The sequence below is a fragment of the Bombina bombina genome, chromosome 5, assembly GCF_027579735.1.
Source record: "Bombina bombina isolate aBomBom1 chromosome 5, aBomBom1.pri, whole genome shotgun sequence".
Taxonomy (NCBI): Eukaryota; Metazoa; Chordata; class Amphibia; order Anura; family Bombinatoridae; genus Bombina; species Bombina bombina.
In genome coordinates this window covers 1,061,809,455-1,061,831,574 of record NC_069503.1, presented here as the reverse complement: position 1 = coordinate 1,061,831,574, position 22,120 = coordinate 1,061,809,455, and the positions used below count along the sequence as shown (strand labels likewise).

General features: G+C 40.3%; 1 protein-coding gene across 2 annotated transcripts in view; it reads right to left on the bottom strand.

The window, feature by feature from the left end:
- The window catches only part of NTAQ1 (N-terminal glutamine amidase 1), a 108,976-nt gene that overhangs the window by 5,551 nt on the left and 81,305 nt on the right, over positions 1-22,120 (bottom strand). For both annotated transcript variants that reach the window (XM_053715331.1, XM_053715332.1), the window contains exon 5: positions 20,289-20,413. In XM_053715331.1, coding sequence (XP_053571306.1) covers positions 20,289-20,413 — 125 coding nt within the window. The remainder of the gene's footprint in view (positions 1-20,288; positions 20,414-22,120) is intronic.

Here is a 22,120-nt window from a genome sequence, read left to right as displayed (position 1 = left end):
AGTTAAAGTGGCGGTAAACCTACAAAATAATGTTATATAATTCTGCACATAGTATTATCTTAGCGCAAACTTTATGAAACATAATATTGCAGCTAAAACTTGATCATAAAAGAGGATTTTTCAGACCTCTGCTCTTGATCTGCTGAGCGAGTCTGGTTTTCCCCCTGAGCACATCTGGGCAGATGTCTAGTCACAGCAAGGCCCGATCGCGCCATTACACTCAATGTAGCTCGCTCCCGCTATTAGACAGAGCAGGAGCGAGCTACATTGAGTGTAATGGCGCGATTGGGCCGGGCTGGATACAGCTGCCCTATTTACAGATAACACAACTGCATAATATTACAAAAAGAATCAATCACAAAATTTTACTCAAATTTTCTACCAGCTATAAAAATCTAAAAGGGTCAGTCACCTCTTCAGAACAGCCAGCACCAAATACTCTTCTTTAGAACGTGCATGAAAGACAGTCAGTTGCCTTACACACAAGGACACATCTGTGTGAAGGGTAAGGACCTTGTTTACCAAATCTAAATACTTATGGTGTATCTAGCTTCACAGCAGGTTTACATAAAGCTAGCACATCTGCTAAAGCCTAGTCCAACACAGGTTTACTTCAGCCAGTTTGGAATACTTTGTTTAAAATAAAACTGTAGACAATTCTGGCTACAATTTTTTTTCTGACTTCATTATTTTGTTTTTTTAAGAACTATGTTGAAACTGATCCAAAATGTTTGCAGTATTTGAGTAATTTTTATTTTGAAAAAAAAAAAAAAAAAAAAAGCAAGAGACAAGTTGAAGTGTTTGGAAGTTGGCTGAAAAGCAAGGTTGTTCATGTGTTTGAGTTTATAAAAGTCATCTGTGATACTTGTCTAAGCCCCATTCTCATAAAGTGCATAAATCTTTACTTCCAATACAATGTTACCCCACCAGAGGCAATTGTTATCTCCAGACTGTATCCTCCTACTATATTAATTAATAGTCAAGTCTAATTGTAATGTACAATGGCCATGTATTTGGTAGTGTTTACAAACAAACAATTTAAATAATAAGAACCTGGTGAGCATACGCAACGGCTAAATCCTTCAAGCTTCCTCTCCCTCAATGGGGACATGTCAGTCTGGCAGCTCAACTCAAAGAAGGACAAAGATTTGCATGGCACCTGTCAGTTATGGTAAAGGACTTTAGTTTTCTTCTACTCCCTGACTGGATCATAGAAAGGTGGGATCAGCTTTATATCAGCACAACACCTTATTAAAGGGACAGTCTAGTCACAATTTTACTTTCATGACTCAGATAGGGCATGCAATTTTAAACGACTTTGCAATTTACTTTTATCATCAAATTTTCTTTGTTCTCTTGGTATTCTTTGTTGAAAGCTAAACCTAGGTAGGGTTATATGCTAATTTCTAAGCCCTTGAAGGCAGTCTCTTACCTCAGTGAATCTTGACAGGTTTTTACAGCTAGACAGTGCTAATTCATGTGTGCCATATAGATAACATTGTGCTCACTCCCATGGAGTTGCCTAGGAGTAAGCACTGATTGGCAAAAATGCATGTCTGTCAAAAGAACTGAAATAAGGGGGCAGATACAAGGTAATTAAGTATATTAATATAACCATGATGGTTATGCAAAACTGGGGAATTGGTAATAAAGGGATTAGCTATATTTTTAAACAATAAAAATTATGGAGTAGACTGTCCCTTTAAGTCTTCTGCTGATTGGTGTCTAAATGTAGCCACCAATCATCAAGAGCTACCCATGTGCTGAACCAAAAATAGGCCGGCTCCTACGCTTACAGTCTTGCTTTTACAAATAAAGATACCAAGAGAACAAAGTAACATTGCTAATAGGAGTAAATTAGAAAGTTGCTTAAAATCACATGCTCTATTTGAATCATAAAAGTTTAATTTTGACTAGATTATACCTTTAACATTACCCAGAATGTAGAGGTCTGTCATTTCCCCTACAATGACATGTGGGATTAACAAAAAATATTTACCAAAATATTATTACTAAAAATGTGAGAGATTGCTAAAAGGCCTAGGAGATTATTTTAATGTAGCCATTCAAACAACATTGGAAACTTCATCCCAGAAAAACTCACCTATTGTAATGTGCTTTGTAAATAATAGGGACATCACTTTAGCAGTTTATGGTGTGTGATTCAAACTTCACATATACAAAACTATACGCACTTCTCCAACCCTAATAGGACCTATTTTAGAATGTGTTATATGTTTACTGGTCAATCTGGCTTTTCATCAATACAAAATAGTGCACATTTAATGACTGGACCATGCGGCTGCAATATTACGTTTTGTGGCCTAATATACCAACTTCCTTTGAGTGTTAAAACTTTGTGACTTCATTAACACCTTGCTAACTCCTTCATTAATTGCAGTATTTGAAGGAGCCAGTCAGACTTGCAACTGAAATAATCAAGGCTTGAACTGTCCTTTTGGTAGCAAAACTTGCATTGTTTTGCAGTATGTTATATTATCACCTCTGATAAGGTTAATTAAGGATAGATATGTAGCAAATCTAAGCTTGCAAAATCTGCAGTCTGCACTTCCATTACTCAGAATTGGAATACTCAGCTATCACAGTACAGGAAAATAAATAATTAAAAAGATCAATACAAAGTCTTTTTATAACGCAGCTTAAACAGTGAAACCGTCAGATACACAGTAAGAGGGACATGATTACCTTAGGTTACCTAGAAATGCACTTCCAAGAGTCTATCTAAGAAATGCCACACAGTCCTGGCCTCAGTGGAAAGTTTTGAGCAATAAATTATTTACTGTATCAAGTACTGGTGACAGGAGCAGTGTAAGCACTGCCAAGAATAAGAAATGGCCTAAGAATGAGTCACTTTCTAACCTACACAATGGCAGCAACAGTCCTCCGACCAAACATTTATACTGCCTGAAGGATATTAAAGGGACAGTAAACACCAGAATGTTTTTGTTTAAAAAGGTAGATAATCCCTTTATTATCCATTCCCCATTTTTGCATAACCAACACAGTTATAATAATATACTTTTTATCTCCGTGATGACCTTGTATCTATGCCCCTGCAAACTGCCCCCTTATTTCAGTTCTTTTGACAGACTTGCATTTTTAGTCAATCAGTGCTGACTCCTAGGAGCTTCACGTGCCTGAGCTCAATGTTATCAATATGAAACACATGAACTAATGCCCTCTAGTGGTGAAAACTGTCAAAATGCTTTCAGATTAGAGGCAGTCTTCAAGGTCTAAGAAATTAGCACATGAATACTAAGAACACCAAGAGAACAAAGCAAAATTGGAAAAAAATAAAAGTAAATTGGAAAGTTGTTTAAAATTACATGCCCTATTTAATTCATGAATTATTTTTTTTTACTTTACTGTCCCTTTAAGTTAAATGAATAATAATTTGTGATAGAGAATAAACATCAGCATACCAGAATACACAGAGAAATTAATGAAATGATCATCAAATGATACAGCAGTAATATTGCAGTTTACATAGAATGTATTAATATATAAGCTGTTAATCAATATACTCATATAAATATCCCAAATATTATAATGCTAAAATATAGTACAAATCAGTTTATGTCCTCCAAATGACAAACTATTTCTTGCTCATTTTTGTACAGAGAGCCAAAAGACAAGAAAAACAAAAAAACAAGTTTTTGAGATGTCAATTCCTCATAGAGTGTATATGCAGGTTTATACATTTAAAGAGACAGTCTACCATAGAATTGTTATTGTTTTAAAAGACAGATAATCCCTTTATTACCCATTCCCCACTTTTGCATAACCAACACAGTTATATTAATATACTTTATACCTCTGTGATAACCTTGTATCTAAGAACCTTCTTCCAGCCCCCTGATCACATGACTGTGACTGTTTATTATCTATTGTCTTAAATTTAGCATTGTATTGTGCTAGATCTTAAATAACCCCCTGTGCCTGAACACAGTGTTATCTATATGGCCCATGTGTACTTTCTGTCTCTTTGTGTTGAAAAGAGATTTAAAAAGCATGTGATAAGAGGCAGCCCTCAAAGGTTTAGAAATTAGCATATGAGTCTACCTATGTTTAGTTTAAACTAAGAATACCAAGAGAAAAAAGCAAATTTGATGATAAAAGTAAATTGGAAAGTTGATTAAAATTAAAAGTCCTATCTGAATAATGAAAGTTTAATTTATACTAGACTGTCCCTTTAACACTAAAAACAAGCAGATACATTTTTTGGTGAAAAAAGAAAATGTAGGCTTACCTGATAAATGTATTTCTTTTTTTACATGATGAGTCCACGGATCATCTTAATTACTAATTGGATATTCACCTCCTGGTCAGCAGGAGGCGGCAAAGAGCATCACAGCAGAGCTGTTAAATAGCTCCTCCCTTCCCTCCCACTCCAATCATTCGACCGAAGTTAAGGAAAGAAAGGAAAAGCCAAGGTGCAGGTGTCTGAAGTTCACAATAACCCAAAACCTGTTTTACAAGAACAGGGCGGGCCATGGACTCATTGTTGCAAAAAAGAAATAAATTTATCAGGTAAGCATAAATTTTCTTTTTTATGACACGATGAGTCCACGGATCATCTTAATTACTAATGGGATTCAATACCCAAGCTAAAGTACACAGATGATACGGGAGGGACAAGGCAGAGAACCTAAACGGAAGGCACCACTGCTTGAAGAACCTTTCCCAAAAGCGGCCTCAGCCGAGGCAAAAGTGTCAAATTTGTAAAACCTTGAAAAAAGTGTGAAGAGAAGACCAAGTTGCAGCCTTGCAAATCTGTTCCACAGAAGCTTCATTCATGAATGCCCATGAGGAAGCAACAGCCCTCGTTGAATGAGCCGTAACTCTCTCCTCTGGAGGCTGCTGTCCAGCGGTCTCATATGTAAACGTATGATTCTCTTCAGCCAAAAAGAAAGAGAAGTAGCCGTAGCCTTCTGTCCCTTACGTTTTCCTGAGAAAACCACAACCAAAGCAGGAGACTGACGAAAATCCTTAGTCACCTGCAGATAAAACTTTAAGGCACGAACCACGTCCAAATTTAGTAGAAGCCGTTCCTTCTGAGAAGAAGGATTAGGACACCAGGAAGGAACAACAATCTCCTGATTAATGTTCCGATCAGAAACAACTTTAGGAAGAAATCCTAATTTAGTACGTAAAACTACCTTATCTGAATGAAAAATAAGGTAAGGAGACTCGTACTGCAAAGCAGAGAGCTCTGACACTCTGCGAGCAGAAGAAATAGCAACCAGATATAAAACTTTCCAAGATAACAACTTAATATCTAAGGAATGCATAGGCTCAAACGAAGCCCCTTGAAGAACTTTAAGCACTAAGACTCCATGGGGGAGTAACTGGCTTGAACACAGGCCTGATCCTAACCAAGTCCTGACAAAATGATTGTACATCTGGAACATCTGCCAGATGTTTGTGTAACAAAATAGATAAGGCAGAGAATTGCCCCTTTAGGGAACTTGTCGATAATCCTTTCTCCAAACCCCCATGGAGAAAAGACAAAATTCTAGGAATCCTAACTCTACTCCGTGAGTAGCCCTTGGATTCACACCAATAGAGATATTTACGCCATATCCTATGGTAAATCTTTCTAGTTACAGGCTTACGAGCCTGAATCATGGTCTCTAAGACCGATTCTGAAAAACCTCGCTTGGATAAAATTAAGCGTTCAATCCCCAAGCAGTCAGTTTCAGAGAAACTAGATTTGGGTGAAGGAAGGGCCCTTGAATTAGAAGGTCCTTCCTCAACGGAAGTCTCCAAGGTGGCAGAGATGGCATGTCCACCAGATCTGCATACTATATCCTGCAAGGCCAAGCTGGAGCAATGAGGATCACTGATGCCTTCTCCTGCTTGATTCAAGCAATGACCTGAGGAAGAAGAGCAAACTAAGGAAATAGGTATGCTAGACTGAAGGTCCCAGGGACCGCCAGAGCATCTATCAGTTCCACCCGGGGGTCCCTGGACCTCGACCCATATCTCGGGAGCTTGGCATTCTGTCGAGATGCCATGAGATTTAATTCCAGCTGACCCCACTTGAGAATCAGGTCTGAGAACACATCCGGATGGAGTCCCCACTCCCCCGGATGAAAGGTCTGCCTGCTCAGGAAGTCCTGCTCCCAGTTGTCCACCCCTGGGATGTGGATCGCCGACAGACAGCAAGAGTGGGATTCTGCCCACTGAATTATTTTGGTTACCTCATTCATCGCTAAGGAACTCCTCGTTCCTCAATGATGATTGATGTAAGCCACTGACCCGACTGGAACCTGATGAACTGGACCGAGGCTAACTGGGGCCAGGACCAGAAGAGCACTGAAGATCGCTCTAAGTTCCAGAATGTTTATAGGTAGAACAGACCCTGACTGAGTCCAAACTCCCTGAGCCTTTAGGGAGCCCCAGACTGCTCCCCATCCTAGAAGGCTGGTGTCTGTTGTCACAATTACCCAAGATGGCCTGTGAAAGCAGGTTCCCTGGGAGAGATGACCCCGAGACAACCACCATTGAAGAGAATCCCTTGTCTCCTGCTCCAGAAATATTCAAGGAGACAAATCCGCATAATCTCCATCCCATTGCTTGAGCATGTTGCAAACGGGATGATGTCCATTGCCGCTACCATCAGCCCGATTACCTCCATGTACTGAGCCACTGATGGCCGAGGAGTGGACTGAAGAGCTAGACAAGTATAGAAAATCTTTGAGTTCCTGACTCAGAAAAATCTTCATTGATAGGTAATCTATTATGGTTCCCAGGAAAGTTACCCTTGTGGAATCCTGCAAGACCGAAGGGCAGAGTCCAGAATTGGAAGTGTTTGTCTAGAAAGGCAAACCTTAGAAACCTGTGATGATCCCTGAGAATGGGAACATGCAAGTACGCGTCCTTTAAATCCACAGATGTCATAAATTGACTCTCTTGGACCAAAGGAAGAATGGAACGAATAGTTTCCATCTTGAAGGACGGTACTCTGAGGAATTTGTTTAGACTCTTGAGATCTAAAATAAGCCTGAAAGTTCCATCTTTTTTGGGAACCACAAACAGATTGGAATAAAATCCCAGACCCCGTTCCTGAATCGGAACAGGAACTATCACTCCCAGGTTGGAGAGGTCTCTTACACAGTGTAAGAACGCCTCTCTCTTTGTCTGGTCTAAAGATAATCTTGAATGCAGAAATCTGCCTCTGGGAGGAAAACTTTTGATTCAATAGCAGGTTTCTTGGATTGTTTTTCCTTATTCCAAGACTGATTGGGTCTCCATGAAGGTTTAGACTGTTCCTATTTGGAGGCGGAAGAGGAAAAATTTCCCTTGAAATTTCGAAAGGAACGAAAATTACTCTGTCGTCCCTTTTGTTTGTTTCTCATGTCCTGAGGAAAAAGGAGACCCTTACCTCACGTAATATCAGAGATTATTTCCGTCAAGCAAGGTCCAAACAAGGTCTTCCCCTTGTAAGGAATCGCTAAAAGCTTAGACTTTGAGAATACATTTGCAGACCAAGGCTATAACCGTAAGTCTCTGCGAGCTAGAACAGAGAAAACTGAAATCTTTGCTCTCAGTTTGATAACTTGAAGGGAAGCATATGTAATAAAGGAAATAGGAAATTTAGGAGCTTTTATCCTATCCTGGATTTCATCCAGGGGAGGAGTTTCTGTCCTAATAGCATCAGACAACGCAACAAACCAATATGCCGCCTCACTACTGACGGTAGCAATGCACACAGCTGGCTGCCATTGTAAGCCCTGGTGTACATACATCTTTGAGTAACCCCTCTAATTGTTTGTCCCTAGGATCTTTGAAAGCACAACTATCCTCTATGGGTATAGTAGTGCTCTTATCTAAAGTGGAAACAGCTCCTTCCACCTTGGGGGCTGTTTGCCAAGCCTCTTTATCCGAGTCGGCTATGGGAAACATTATTTAAATATAGGAGATGGAGAAAAAGGTATACCCGGTCTTTCCCACTCCTTAGCAATGATCTCAGAAGCTCGGTCTGGTACCGGAAAAACCTCTATCGAGGAAAGTACCTCAAATTATTTGTTCATCTTACTGGATTTCTTGGGATTAACAACGACCGAGGAGTCGCTGTCGTCCAGAACAGCCAAAACCTCCTTAAAGGGACAGTCAACACCAGATAGATTTTTTGTTGTTTAAAAAGATAGATAATCCCTTTATTACCCATTCCCCAGTTTTGCAAAACCAACACTGTTATATTAATACACTTTTTACTTCTGTGACTAACTTGTATCTAAGCATCTTCTGACCGCCCCTAATCACATGACTTTTAGTTATTATCTATTGACTTGCATTTTAGCCAATTAGTGCAGTGTCTGCCACTAGCGTGATCACAATGCTATCTATATGGCATACAAGAGCTAGCTCTCCCCTGCTGTGAAAAGTAAATAAAATAGAGGCGTCCTTCCTAGGTTTGCTTTCAACTAGAATAGCAAGAGAACAAAGCAAAATTGTTGATAAAAGTAAACTGGAAAGTTGTTTAAAATTACATGCCCTATTTGAAAAATGAAAGTTTTTTTTGGACTTGACTGTCCCTTTAAGTAACAGACGGAGGTGTTCTAGCTTAAACCTGAAGGATACAACTTCAGTATCAGCAAGAGGAATTACACTGTTAGAATCTGAAATTTCACCTTCAGATACTACTACGTTCTCCTCCTCCTCAGGCTTCTGTGAGGGAACATCTGAAATAGCAATAACTGCATCAGAAACCTCGCTTACTGAATGTTTGATTTTCCTCTTATGATTTCCCTGCAACATAGGGAAAGCAGACAACGCATCTGAAACTGCAGAAGACATGAGAGAAGTGATGTATTTTAAAGTAACTCCAGCGGAAGCTAGAGAGGAAGCGCAGGGCACTGCAAGTGAGGGCGGTAAAATCTGGGATGCTTGAGGAGAAAGCTGCGGCATATATTGAACATTGTTATTAGATTCCTGACCAGCATCCTCTTTAGAAAATGTTGATTCAGTAAAAAGTCTATCCCTGCAGCTTAAAGTTCTCTCAATACATGAGGAACAGAAAGGGATTGGTGGTTCCACATTGGCAACAAAACATAGAGAGCAAGTGACACTTTGCAAGGCCTTCTTCTAACTCCCAATTAACAAATTGACATAAAAGGATAAGATTTTTTAATAAAATGCAATTTTCAGAAAAACATTACTGTCTCTTTAAAATTCAAAGCGCAGCTATTTTACTGCGTTCTGTATAAAGTAGAAGTAAAATAGTTATAACCCCAGTATAACTTTACAGTCACCTCCACACCACAGCTGCCTTGCTGAGGCGAGGCGCCTACCTTACTGCCAAGAACTGAATTAAGTCCCCCTGTGCATCGGACAATTTGGAATGTTGCCAGAAGCTGAATCGTCACAGTCCGGTCCTAGGAACGCATGTAAAGTACTAAACATGCGCTCCTAGACACACATAGACTGGTCTCTCCCCTCTTGTACACAAAATGTCTCCTACAGCAAAGCGCATAGAAGAGGCGCGCGGGAGATACAGATTCGCCCATCGTGGGCGTGGCCCAAAGTAAAAATCTTCTCCCGGGGAAAATGTTGAAACCACCATAGCCCTTATATAGTGCTCAGACCAGCCCCAGTGCCTAATTTTAGTGCTGTCTAACAGTTCTCTCCAGCCTAGGAGAGATTTGTCAATAAAGTGCCCCATCAATTTTTAGACCTTTATGTATATGAGTGAGGTAGCTCTGTGTGCTTACTCTTTTCTGAGCTTTTCTTCTATCTGTCACAGAAAAAGAAAGTTACCTCATGTTACTGCCTGATAGCAAGGCAGTTCACAGGTTTGAGAGGTCCTCTTCCTCACATCGACCTGCAGAAAATCAAAGACTGAGTCATATCCCTCAGACTATAGGAAAATTAGGGGAGTATTAAATATGGGAGGCGCAGTGAGAATTATGTCCCACAAGTTCCCATTAATCTAAAGCCACCAATGCTCTACTGAAGAGACTGATATGGACTACAGCTACACCCTAGGACAAAGCAGCACAATCTTGCACTACTTTAAAAATAATAAACTCTTGATTGAAGAATCTTTTCTAACACCTCACTTTGCCACTTCCTATCACTAACGCAGGCAAAGAGAATGACTGGGGTGGGAGGGAAGGCAGGAGCTATTTAACAGCTCTGCTGTGGTGCTCTTTGCCGCCTCCTGCTGACCAGGAGGTGAATATCCCATTAGTAATTAAGATGATCCGTGGACTCATTGTGTCATAAAAAAGAAACAAGTAGTGGTTGTTGAGATTGTTTGATATAGCTTAAGCATGCTCAGTAGAAGAAAAAAAGATTAAAAAACAAGTGAATATATGCACAATAGAGATTTAGCAGCAGAGGATTGTAAGAATTGTAATCTCATATTAATTTGCAAAACATATATGGACACTTGAGCATCACACCTATATACGTTTTTTGGACATCCCATTCTAAAAAAATGAGCATTAATATGGAGTTGACCACCCTCTGCGGTTATAACAGCAACAACTTGTCTGGGAAGGCTTGACCCAATATTTTGGAGTGTGTCTGTGGGAACTTGTGCCCATACTGTCAAAATAGCATTTGGGAGGTCAGACACTGATATTAGATGGTTTGCTATATATTTTCCCATTTGATTATATTAGTTTTTTTTAATCATGCTGTGTATTATACACACACACACACACACATACATATTATACATATATATTTGTATGGCTCACAATGTATCCTAAAGCTGTTCAGTGAGGTAGAGGTCAAGACCACTGAAGTTTCTCTGCACCAAACTTGTCAAACCATGTCTTCATGGTCCTAGCTTTGTGCAGGGGGGCACAGTCAGGCTGAAACATGAAAGGGTCTTCCCCATACTGTTACCACAAAGTTGTAAGCACCCAATAGTCTAAAATGTATATGTCCTGTCACCTTAAGATGCCCATTCACTGAAACTATGGGGCCTAGTCCTAACCCTGAAATCCCCAGACCATTATCACTTCTCCACCAAACTTTACAGTAGACAATATGCATTCAGGTAGGTACCATTCTCCTGGCATCCGCCACACCCAGATTACTCCATCAGACTATCAGATAGCAAAGCGTGATTCCTCTGGTTTCCAGAGACCAATAGTAGTGTGCTTTACACCACTCCAGCGGACGCTTGGCATTGTGCATGTCTATGTGAGGCTTGTGTACAGCTGCTTGGCCATGGAAACCCATTTCATGAAGCTTCTGAAACACACAGTTTTTGTGCGGTTGCTGCTTCCAGAGGAACATCTGTTACTTCAACAGATGATAGGGGATTTTTACTCCTAAGTGCTTCAGTACTCGGCACAGTGAGTTTGTGTGATCTACCATTTTGTGGCTGGGCTGCTGTTGCACCTAGATGCTTCCAATACACAATAACAGCACTTACAGTTGACCAGGACAGATCTAGTGTGTGTGTGGTGGGATATTACATAGTGAGGTGGCAAAGGTAGAATCCTATGACTGTGCCATGGAAATGTCATGGCTATATGCTTGAATTTACTTACATGTTAGCAATGGGTGTGGCTCAAACTCCTCCACACAATAATTGGTAGGGGTGTATCTATAGCACAGAAGCTCTTTGCTTATGCATTTATGATCTTTATTCTTAAAGGGATACTAAACCCAAATTTTTTCTTTCATGAATCAGATACAGTATGCAATTTTAAGCAACTTTCTTCATTCTCTTGCTATCTTTATTTGAAAAAGCAGGAATCTAAGCTAGGGAGCCGGCCCATTTTTGGTTCAGAACCCTGGATAGTGCTTGCTGATTGGTGGCTACATTTAAACACCAATCAACAAGCGCAACCTAGGTGCTGAACCAAAAATGGGCCGGCTCCTAAGCTTTAAATTCTTACTTTTCAAATAAAGATAGCAAGAGAACAAAAAAATCGATCATAGGAGTAAATTTGAAAGTTGATTAAAAATGCATGATCTATCTGAATCATGAAAGAAAAAATGTGGGTTTAGTATCCCTTTAAAGAAAGCAGTACTAGATGTAATAGAAATGGACAACTGTTCTCACACAATCGCACTGTGAAAGGTTCACAATTGTGAACTAAAAGATAAGTGCTTGGCCCGCATTAATCCAAATAGCTTTACTCTACAACAATGAAATATGAGAATGTTATGAACCACATTACTACGGCAACCCAGCAGTCACATGGTCACATAACTGCTCAAGCACAGATGATATATGGCACAGCCTGAATGGAAGCTGCTGCTGCAGCAGAACAATATAGTGACGCAATTCATATTTATACAGCTTATTCCTGCAAGCACAAGCTTTCACCAGTTACATCACAGAAAACATATGCATGTATGATGAACAAGTTAATAAGCAGTTCTATGAACCGCATGAGATAACAATATTCACATTACATAAATCCCGCAGCCTAGCTTTCAATTGCTGAAGTAATTGAATTATGTAAGTTACTTATAGCAAGACAAATATGACAAACCCTCCAGTGATTACATTACACAACCATTAATAAATGTTATTACTACATTAATAATACCATGGCAATGACAGAATAAGAAAAATAATTCTAAAAACAGAGAAGCTAATGAAGACCATATACTCGAGTAGTTCACATGAGCATGCAATTTGAATAAAGTATAAAGTGCTGCAGTGTATGTTAACAACTAATGTTCATTCTGCTTAAAGGGACATTAAACACTAAATACATGCTAGATAGAATGATGCATTCAAAGAAAAGATTAGTCCATGACTAACATGTAGATGTATTTTTTAAAGTTTCATTAGTTGTTTAAAAAGTGACAAAATAAGTGTAAAGTTTTAGTGTCTATAAAACACTTGGAGCTGCCATGTTGTAACTTGTGTTACCTTCTCTGCTGTGGCCAATTAGGGACCATTATAAATAGGTCACTAGAGTGTGCAGCCAATGGTTGTTCTGGATTTAACAGTGTTCTACACTTCCATTTCTAACAGGAACTGAAAAGCTCACAATTTCAGAATGGAATTACAGGCAAAGAGGACAAAATAAATAATGAAAGTATATTGCAGAGTTGTTTTATTATACAGTATACAGTTTATCATTTTATATTACCATCTCAAAGTATTTCATGTCCCTTTAAAGGATGAAAACACCCATTTTTCTTTCATGATTCAAATAAAGCAAACATGTATAAAGCAACTTCCCAATTTACTTCTATTATCAATTTTGCTTCATTCCCTTAGTATACTTTATTGAAGCAGCAATGCATTACGGGGAGCTAGCTGAACACATTGGCAAGCCAATGAAAAGAGGTTTTGTGTGAAAACACCAATCAGCAGCTAGCTCCAAGCTCCTGGGCCTACCTAGGTATGTTTTTCAAGAAAGGATACCAAGAGGACAAAGCAAATGAGACAATATAAGTAAACTGGAAAAAGTGCACTACTGGGAGCTAGCTGAACACACCGGCAAGCCGATGACTAGAGGTTATATATGTAAATGCCAGTTAGCAGCTAGAAAAGCTTTTCAACAACGGATACCAAGAGGGCAAAGCAAATTAGATAATATAAGTAAATATGAAAAAGTTGTTTAAAATTGTATGTTCTATCTGAATCATAAAAGAAAAATATTGTTTTTTCTATCCCTTTAAAGGGACACACAAATGCCTACATTGCTTACTCATTTTAAAAGTAACTGCTATATTGTAAAGATATGAGTTAAAGTTACAGAAACCATTACCGCAAATAAAGAGACTCTATGTCCCCAAAAAGTTTCCCTTTAAACAATAATGCGTGATAGTTTGAACTATATTAAGTGTTAAGTGATATATATATATAAGTATAAAAACATAATTTATGCTTACCTGATAAATTCCTTTCTCCTGTAGTGTAGTCAGTCCACGGGTCATCCATTACTTATGGAATATATCTCTTCCTAACAGGAAACTGCAAGAGAATTACCCAGCAGAGCTGCTATATAGCTCCTCCCCTCACCTATCATACTCAGTCATTCGACCAAAGCAGACGAGAAAGGAGGAACCATAGGGTACAGTGGTGACTGGAGTTTAATTAAAATTTAGACCTGCCGTAAAAACAGGGCGGGCCGTGGACTGACTACACTACAGGAGAAAGGAATTTATCAGGTAAGCATAAATTATGTTTTCTCCTGTTAAGTGTAGTCAGTCCACGGGTCATCCATTACTTATGGAATACCAATACCAAAGCTAAAGTACACGGATGAAGGGAGGGACAAGGCAGGAACATTAAACAGAAGGAACCACTGCCTGAAGTACCTTTCTCCCAAAAATAGCCTCCGACGAAGCAAAAGTGTCAAATTTGTAAAATTTTGAAAAAGTGTGAAGCGAAGACCAAGTCGCAGCCTTGCAAATCTGTTCAACAGAGGCCTCATTTTTAAAGGCCCAGGTGGAAGCCACAGCTCTAGTAGAATGAGCTGTAATCCTTTCAGGAGGCTGCTGTCCAGCAGTCTCATAGGCTAAGCGTATTATGCTACGAAGCCAAAAAGAGAGAGAGGTAGCCGAAGCCTTTTGACCTCTCCTCTGTCCAGAGTAAACGACAAACAGGGAAGAAGTTTGACGAAAATCCTTAGTTGCCTGCAAATAGAATTTCAGGGCACGGACTACGTCCAGATTATGCAAAAGTCGTTCCTTCTTTGAAGAAGGGTTAGGACACAGAGATGGAACAACAATCTCTTGATTGATATTCCTGTTAGTAACTACCTTAGGTAAGAACCCAGGTTTAGTACGCAGGACTACCTTGTCTGAATGAAAAATCAGATAAGGAGAATAACAATGTAAGGCAGATAACTCAGAGACTCTTCGAGCCGAGGAAATAGCCATCAAAAACAGAACTTTCCAAGATAACAGCTTGATATCAATGGAATGAAGGGGTTCAAATGGAACGCCTTGAAGAACATTAAGAACTAAGTTTAAGCTCCACGGCGGAGCAACAGACTTAAACACAGGCTTAATCCTAATTAAAGCCTGACAGAAAGCCTGAACGTCTGGAACTTCAGCCAGACGTTTGTGTAGAAGAATAGACAGAGCAGAAATCTGTCCCTTTAACGAACTAGTAGATAAGCCCTTTTCTAAACCCTCTTGTAGAAAGGACAATATCCTAGGAATCCTAACCTTACTCCATGAGTAGCTCTTGGATTCGCACCAATGTAAATATTTACGCCATATCTTATGGTAAATTTTTCTGGTAACAGGCTTCCTAGCCTGTATTAAGGTATCAATAACCGACTGCGAGAAGCCACGCTTTGATAGAATCAAGCGTTCAATCTCCATGCAGTCAGCCTCAGAGAAATTAGATTTGGATGTTTGAAAGGACCCTGAATTAGAAGGTCCTGTCTCAGAGGCAGAGACCACGGTGGACAGGACGACATGTCCACTAGGTCTGCATACCAGGTCCTGCGTGGCCATGCAGGCGCTATCAGAATCACCGAAGCTCTCTCCTGTTTGATCTTGGCAATCAAACGAGGAAGCATCGGGAATGGTGGAAACACATAAGCCATGTTGAAGACCCAAGGGGCTGTCAGAGCATCTATCAGCACCGCTCCCGGGTCCCTGGACCTGGATCCGTAACAAGGAAGCTTGGCGTTCTGACGAGACGCCATGAGATCCAGATCTGGTTTGCCCCAACGACGAATCAGTTGAGCAAAGACCTCCGGGTGAAGCTCCCACTCCCCCGGATGAAAAGTCTGGCGACTTAGAAAATCCGCCTCCCAGTTCTCCACGCCTGGGATGTAGATCGCTGACAGGTGGCAAGAGTGAGACTCTGCCCAGCAAATTATCTTTGAGACTTCCAACATCGCTAGGGAACTTCTGGTTCCCCCTTGATGGTTGATGTAAGCCACAGTCGTGATGTTGTCCGACTGAAATCTGATGAACCTCAGAGTTGCTAACTGAGGCCAAGCTAGGAGAGCATTGAATATTGCTCTTAACTCCAGAATATTTATTGGGAGGAGTTTCTCCTCCTGAGTCCATAATCCCTGAGCTTTCAGGGAATTCCAGACTGCTCCCCAGCCTAGAAAGGTCATCCCCTTGGACAGATGTGGCCGAGAAAGCCACCATAGAAGAGAATCTCTGGTCTCTTGATCCAGATTTAGTAGGGGGGACAAATCTGAGTAATCCCCGTTCCACTGACTTAGCATGCACAATTGCAGCGGTCTGAGATGCAGGCGCGCAAATGGTACTATGTCCATTGCCGCTACCATTAAGCCGATTACTTCCATGCACTGAGCTACTGACGGGTGTGGAATGGAGTGAAGGACACGGCAAGCATTTAGAAGTTTTAATAACCTGGCCTCTGTCAGGTAAATTTTCATCTCTACAGAATCTATAAGAGTCCCTAGAAAGGGAACTCTTTTAAGTGGTAATAGAGAACTCTTTTCCACGTTCACCTTCCACCCATGCGACCTCAGAAATGCCAGAACTATCTCTGTATGAGACTTGGCAGTTTGAAAACTTGACGCTTGTATCAGAATGTCGTCTAGGTACGGAGTCACCGCTATGCCTCGCGGTCTAAGTACCGCCAGAAGTGATCCTAGAATTTTTGTAAAGATTCTTGGAGCTGTAGCTAATCCGAAGGGAAGAGCTACAAACTGGTAATGCCTGTCTAGGAAGGCAAATCTCAGATACCGGTAATGGTCCTTGTGAATCGGTATGTGAAGGTAGGCATCCTTTAGATCCACTGTGGTCATGTACTGACCCTCTTGGATCATGGGAAGGATGGTTCGAATAGTTTCCATTTTGAATGATGAAACTCTTAGAAATTTGTTTAGGATTTTTAAGTCCAAGATTGGCCTGAAGGTTCCCTCTTTCTTGGGAACCACAAATAGGTTTGAATAGAATCCCTGCCCGTGTTCCGTCCGCGGAACTGGGTGGATTACCCCCATTAGTAAGAGGTCTTGTACACAGCGTAGAAACGCCTCTTTCTTTATTTGGTTTGCTGATAACCTTGAAAGATGAAATCTCCCCCGTGGAGGAGAAGTTTTGAAGTCCAGGAGATATCCCTGAGATATGATCTCCAACGCCCAGGGATCCTGGACATCTCTTGCCCAAGCCTGGGCGAAGAGAGAAAGTCTGCCCCCCACTAGATCCGTTTCCGGATAGGGGGCCCTCTCTTCATGCTGTTTTGGGGGCAGCAGCAGGTTTCTTGGCCTGCTTGCCCCTGTTCCAGGACTGGTTAACTTTCCAGCCCTGTCTGTAACAAGCAACAGCTCCTTCCTGTTTTGGAGCGGAGGAAGTTGATGCTGCTCCTGCCTTGAAGTTACGAAAAGGCACGAAAATTAGACTGTTTGGCCTTTGATTTGGCCCTGTCCTGAGGTAGAGCATGGCCCTTACCTCCCGTAATGTCAGCAATAATTTCTTTCAAGCCGGGCCCGAATAAGGTCTGCCCTTTGAAAGGAATATTAAGCAATTTAGATTTAGAAGTCACGTCAGCTGACCAGGATTTAAGCCATAGCGCTCTGCGCGCTTGGATGGCGAATCCGGAGTTCTTAGCCGTAAGTTTGGTTAAATGCACAACGGCATCAGAAACAAATGCGTTAGCTAGCTTAAGTGTCTTAAGCTTGTTGATTATTTCATCCAATGGAGCTGAGCGAATGGCCTCTTCCAGAGACTCAAACCAGAATGCTGCCGCAGCAGTGACAGGCGCAATGCATGCGAGGGGCTGTAAAATAAAACCTTGTTGAACAAACATTTTCTTAAGGTAACCCTCTAATTTTGTATCCATTGGATCTGAAAAGGCACAACTATCCTCCACCGGGATAGTGGTACGCTTAGCTAAAGTAGAAACTGCTCCCTCCACCTTAGGGACCGTCTGCCATAAGTCTTGTGTGGTGGCGTCAATAGGAAACATTTTCCTAAATATGGGAGGAGGGGTAAAAGGCACACCCGGTCTATCCCACTCCTTGCTAATAATCTCTGTAAGCCTTTTTGGTATAGGAAATACGTCAGTACACACCGGTACCGCATAGTATCTATCCAACCTACATAATTTCTCTGGAATTGCAACCGTGTTACAATCATTCAGAGCCGCTAATACCTCCCCTAGCAATGTGCGGAGGTTCTCTAGCTTAAATTTAAAATTGGAAATCTCTGAATCCAGTCTCCCTGGATCAGATCCGTCACCCACAGAATGAAGCTCTCCGTCCTCACGTTCTGCAAACTGTGACGCAGTATCTGACATGGCTCTCATCTCATCCGCGCGCTCTATCCTTAACCCAGAGCTATCGCGCTTGCCTCTTAATTCTGGCAACTTAGATAATACTTCTGTCATAACAGTAGCCATGTCTTGCAAAGTGATTTGTAAGGGCCTCCCTGATGTACTTGGCGCCACAAAATCACGCACCTCCTGAGCGGGAGGCGAAGGTACTGACACGTGAGGAGAGTTAGTCGGCATAACTTCCCCCTCGTCGTCTGCTGATAATTTCTTTACATGTAAAGATTGACTTTTATTTAAAGTAGCATCAATGCAATTAGTACACAAATTTCTATTGGGCTCCACATTGGCCTTTAAACATAGTGAACAAAGAGATTCATCTGAGTCAGACATGTTTAAACAAACTAGCAATGAGACTAGCAAACTTGGAAATACTTTTCAAAATTAATTTACAAGCAATATAAAAAACGTTACTGTGCCTTTAAGAAGCACAGAAAAACTGACACAGTTGAAATAACAATGACCAAAATAGTTATAGCAACCAAATTTTCACAGTAAATGTATTAAGTTAGCAAAGGATTGCACCCACCAGCAAATGGATGATTAACCCCTTAGTACCCAAAAACGGATAACAATTATATAATTAACGTTTTTCTCACAGTCAAATACACTATCACATGACTGCTGTGCCTGATTACCTCCCTCAAAATGGATTTTGAAGACCCCTGAGCTCTCTAGAGACGATCTGGATCATGGAGGATGAAGTAGACAGATTGTGACTGAATTTTTACTGCGCAAAAAAGCGCTAAAATAGGCCCCTCCCACTCATATTACAACAGTGGGGAAGCTCAGAAACTGTTTCTATGCAGAAAACAAAAATGGCCATGTGGTAAAAACCATGCCCTAATAAGTTTTATCACCAAGTACCTCACAAAAACGATTAACAAGCCAGTAAACGTTTTAAACATACATTTGAAAGTTATGTATTATTATTAATAAGCCTGCTACCAGTCGTTTTTACTGCAGTTAAGGCTCATACATTATTTCAGTATTAACAGTATTTTCAGAGTCAATTCCATTCCTTAGAAAAATACATTCAGTGTACACACACACACACATCAGCCTGATACCAGTCACTATCACTGCATTTAAGGCTGAACTTACTTTACAATGGTATCAGCAGTATTTTCTCAGTCAATTCCATTCCTCAGAAAATAAATTACTGCACATACCTCATTTGTTGCAGGGGAGCCCTGCATGCTATTCCCCTTCTCTGAAGTTACCTCACTCCTCAGATGAGAAACAGCCAGTGGATCTTAGTTACGTCTGCTAAGACCATAGAAAAAAACCCAGGCAGATTCTTCTTCTAATGCTGCCTGAGAATAAACAGCACACTCCGGTGCCATTTAAAAATAACAAACTTTTTATTGTAGAAATAAACTAAGTTAAAAAACACCACAGATCTCTCACAGCTTCCTTTTTAGTTAGGCTGCAAGAGAATGACTGAGTATGATAGGTGAGGGGAGGAGCTATATAGCAGCTCTGCTGGGTAATTCTCTTGCAGTTTCCTGTTAGGAAGAGATATATTCCATAAGTAATGGATGACCAGTGGACTGACTACACTTAACAGGAGAAATAAGTATAAAATCGATCATTATGTACAAATGTAGCCCAGTTTTGTGATCTTTATCATTTGCAAGTAAAAGCACTTACTGTTTGTGCCGCTGCTGTTTGAAAATGTCCGTTGGGCCCCTCCCCTTTTTCATCATCGCCTACATCATCTTCTTCATGGAATAGCAGTCACTTTTCGATCCTCCTCGTAACCTTCTTTAGCGCATGTGCAATGCGCCTATCATGAACAACACTAGCTCACCCTCTGCTACCAACACCAGTGGTGACATTTACTTATCCCTGAATATCTCATATACCGCTGCAGAAATAGTAATTGCTGCAGCTGCTACTCTGGGAAACAGCTTGGTGTGTGCGGCAGTCTTCCATGAGCGAAAGCTCTGAATGATCGATTTACACTTTATATATATATATATATATCACTTAACATAATTTTTAGGTTGACTGTCCCTTTAAGTTTTAAGTCACTTTAAAAGAAAAAATGGCCTCTCACCTGTAGTTTGGATACATGGATATGGCGGTGGGGGTTTTGTCCAGTTACTGCTGGAATCTTTCATGTGGGATCTGTCTGAAGCAAATGTTCTCAGAAACTCGTCAGCTCCTACAACCCTCAATTTCCTTTATTATGCATAATAAAATAAAAAATATAATTTAGAATACAAAAAGAAAATTCATCACAATACAAATAGGTCATTTACCAGAGATATGGATTGCAAAACTAGAGTAAAATAATAACAGTTAAAAGAACAATAATTAACACATTTTAGGATGGTAAACAGACTCTAGATCAGCGATGGCTAACCTTGGCATAACTGATGTTTCAGAACTATATTTTCCATGATGCTTAACTAGACTGCAGAGTGCCTAAGTATCATGGGAAATGTAGTTTTAAAACATCTGAGGTGTAAAGGTTAGTCATCACTGCTCTAGATGATAAACAAGTCCAGTGCTACCAGAATAAAATTTCCTTAGGACACCGTTTATCAAACAGCAAGAAACTGGGAGACCTTGTCTTATTCAGTTTAAATTCTTTATCTGAGAACTATGCTTGAATGCACCTAGATACAAAAAGTATTATCATGGTGGATAAAAATCAATGATTTAAAAAAAGAAGAAAAAAAAAAAAGAAAAAAAAAGGATTTTTTTTTTTTTTTTAAATCAGATATTTTTAAATTTAAAAATAAGAATTATTTTATTTAAAATAGGATTTTTTTTGAGGAGAAATCTACCTAAATATAATTTTTAATTTAAAATACATTACAATTTAAAGGTTATTCATCCTGAAATATAGATTATTTTTTTAATTATATAGCAAGATTCTACATGGCTGTAATGTTTAATTTGTTTGGTAAATGAATTCCATTAATCCATTTACAATGTCATGCTCTCCCAGAGGTTTCTCTCATATTATTTTGGACATTTTTTCTATCTTGAAGATAGTATCACATATTATTGTTTTTTTAGTTCAACATACAGAGTTGAGAAATATACCTTAAAAAGGGACATAATCATGGGTTTCAGATACAGCATACAAGTTTCAGATTTACTTCTTTTATCAAATTTGCTTCATTTTCTTGGCATCCTTTGTTGAAGGAGAGTAATGCTCTACTGGGGCCTAGCTGACTACAGTGGGTGAGACCATGACAAGCAGCTAGCTCACAGTAGTGCATTGCTTCTACACCTACCTATGGCCTAGATTTGGAGTTTGGCGTTAGCCGTGAAAACCAGCGTTAGAGGCTCCTAACGCTGGTTTTAGGCTACCGCCGGTATTTGGAGTCAGTGATTAAAGGGTCTAACGCTCACTTTTCAGCCGCGACTTTTCCATACCGCAGATCCCCTTACGTCAATTGCGTATCCTATCTTTTCAATGGGATCTTTCTAACGCTGGTATTTAGAGTCGTTTCTGAAGTGAGCGTTAGAGCTCTAACAACAAAACTCCAGCCGCCGGAAAATAGCAGGAGTTAAGAGCTTTCTGGGCTAACGCCGGTTCATAAAGCTCTTAACTACTGTACCCTAAAGTACACTAACACCCATAAACTACCTATGTACCCCTAAACCGAGGTCCCCCCACATCGCCGCCACTCGATTTAAATTTTTTAACCCCTAATCTGCCGACCGCCACCTACGTTATACTTATGTACCCCTAATCTGCTGCCCCTAACCCCGCTGACCCCTGTATTACATTTATTAACCCCTAACCTGCCCCCCACAACGTCGCCGCCAGCTACTTACAATAATTAACCCCTAATCTCCCGACCGCAAAGCGCCACCACCTACGTTATACTTATGTACCCCTAATCTGCTGCCCCTAACACCGCCGACCCC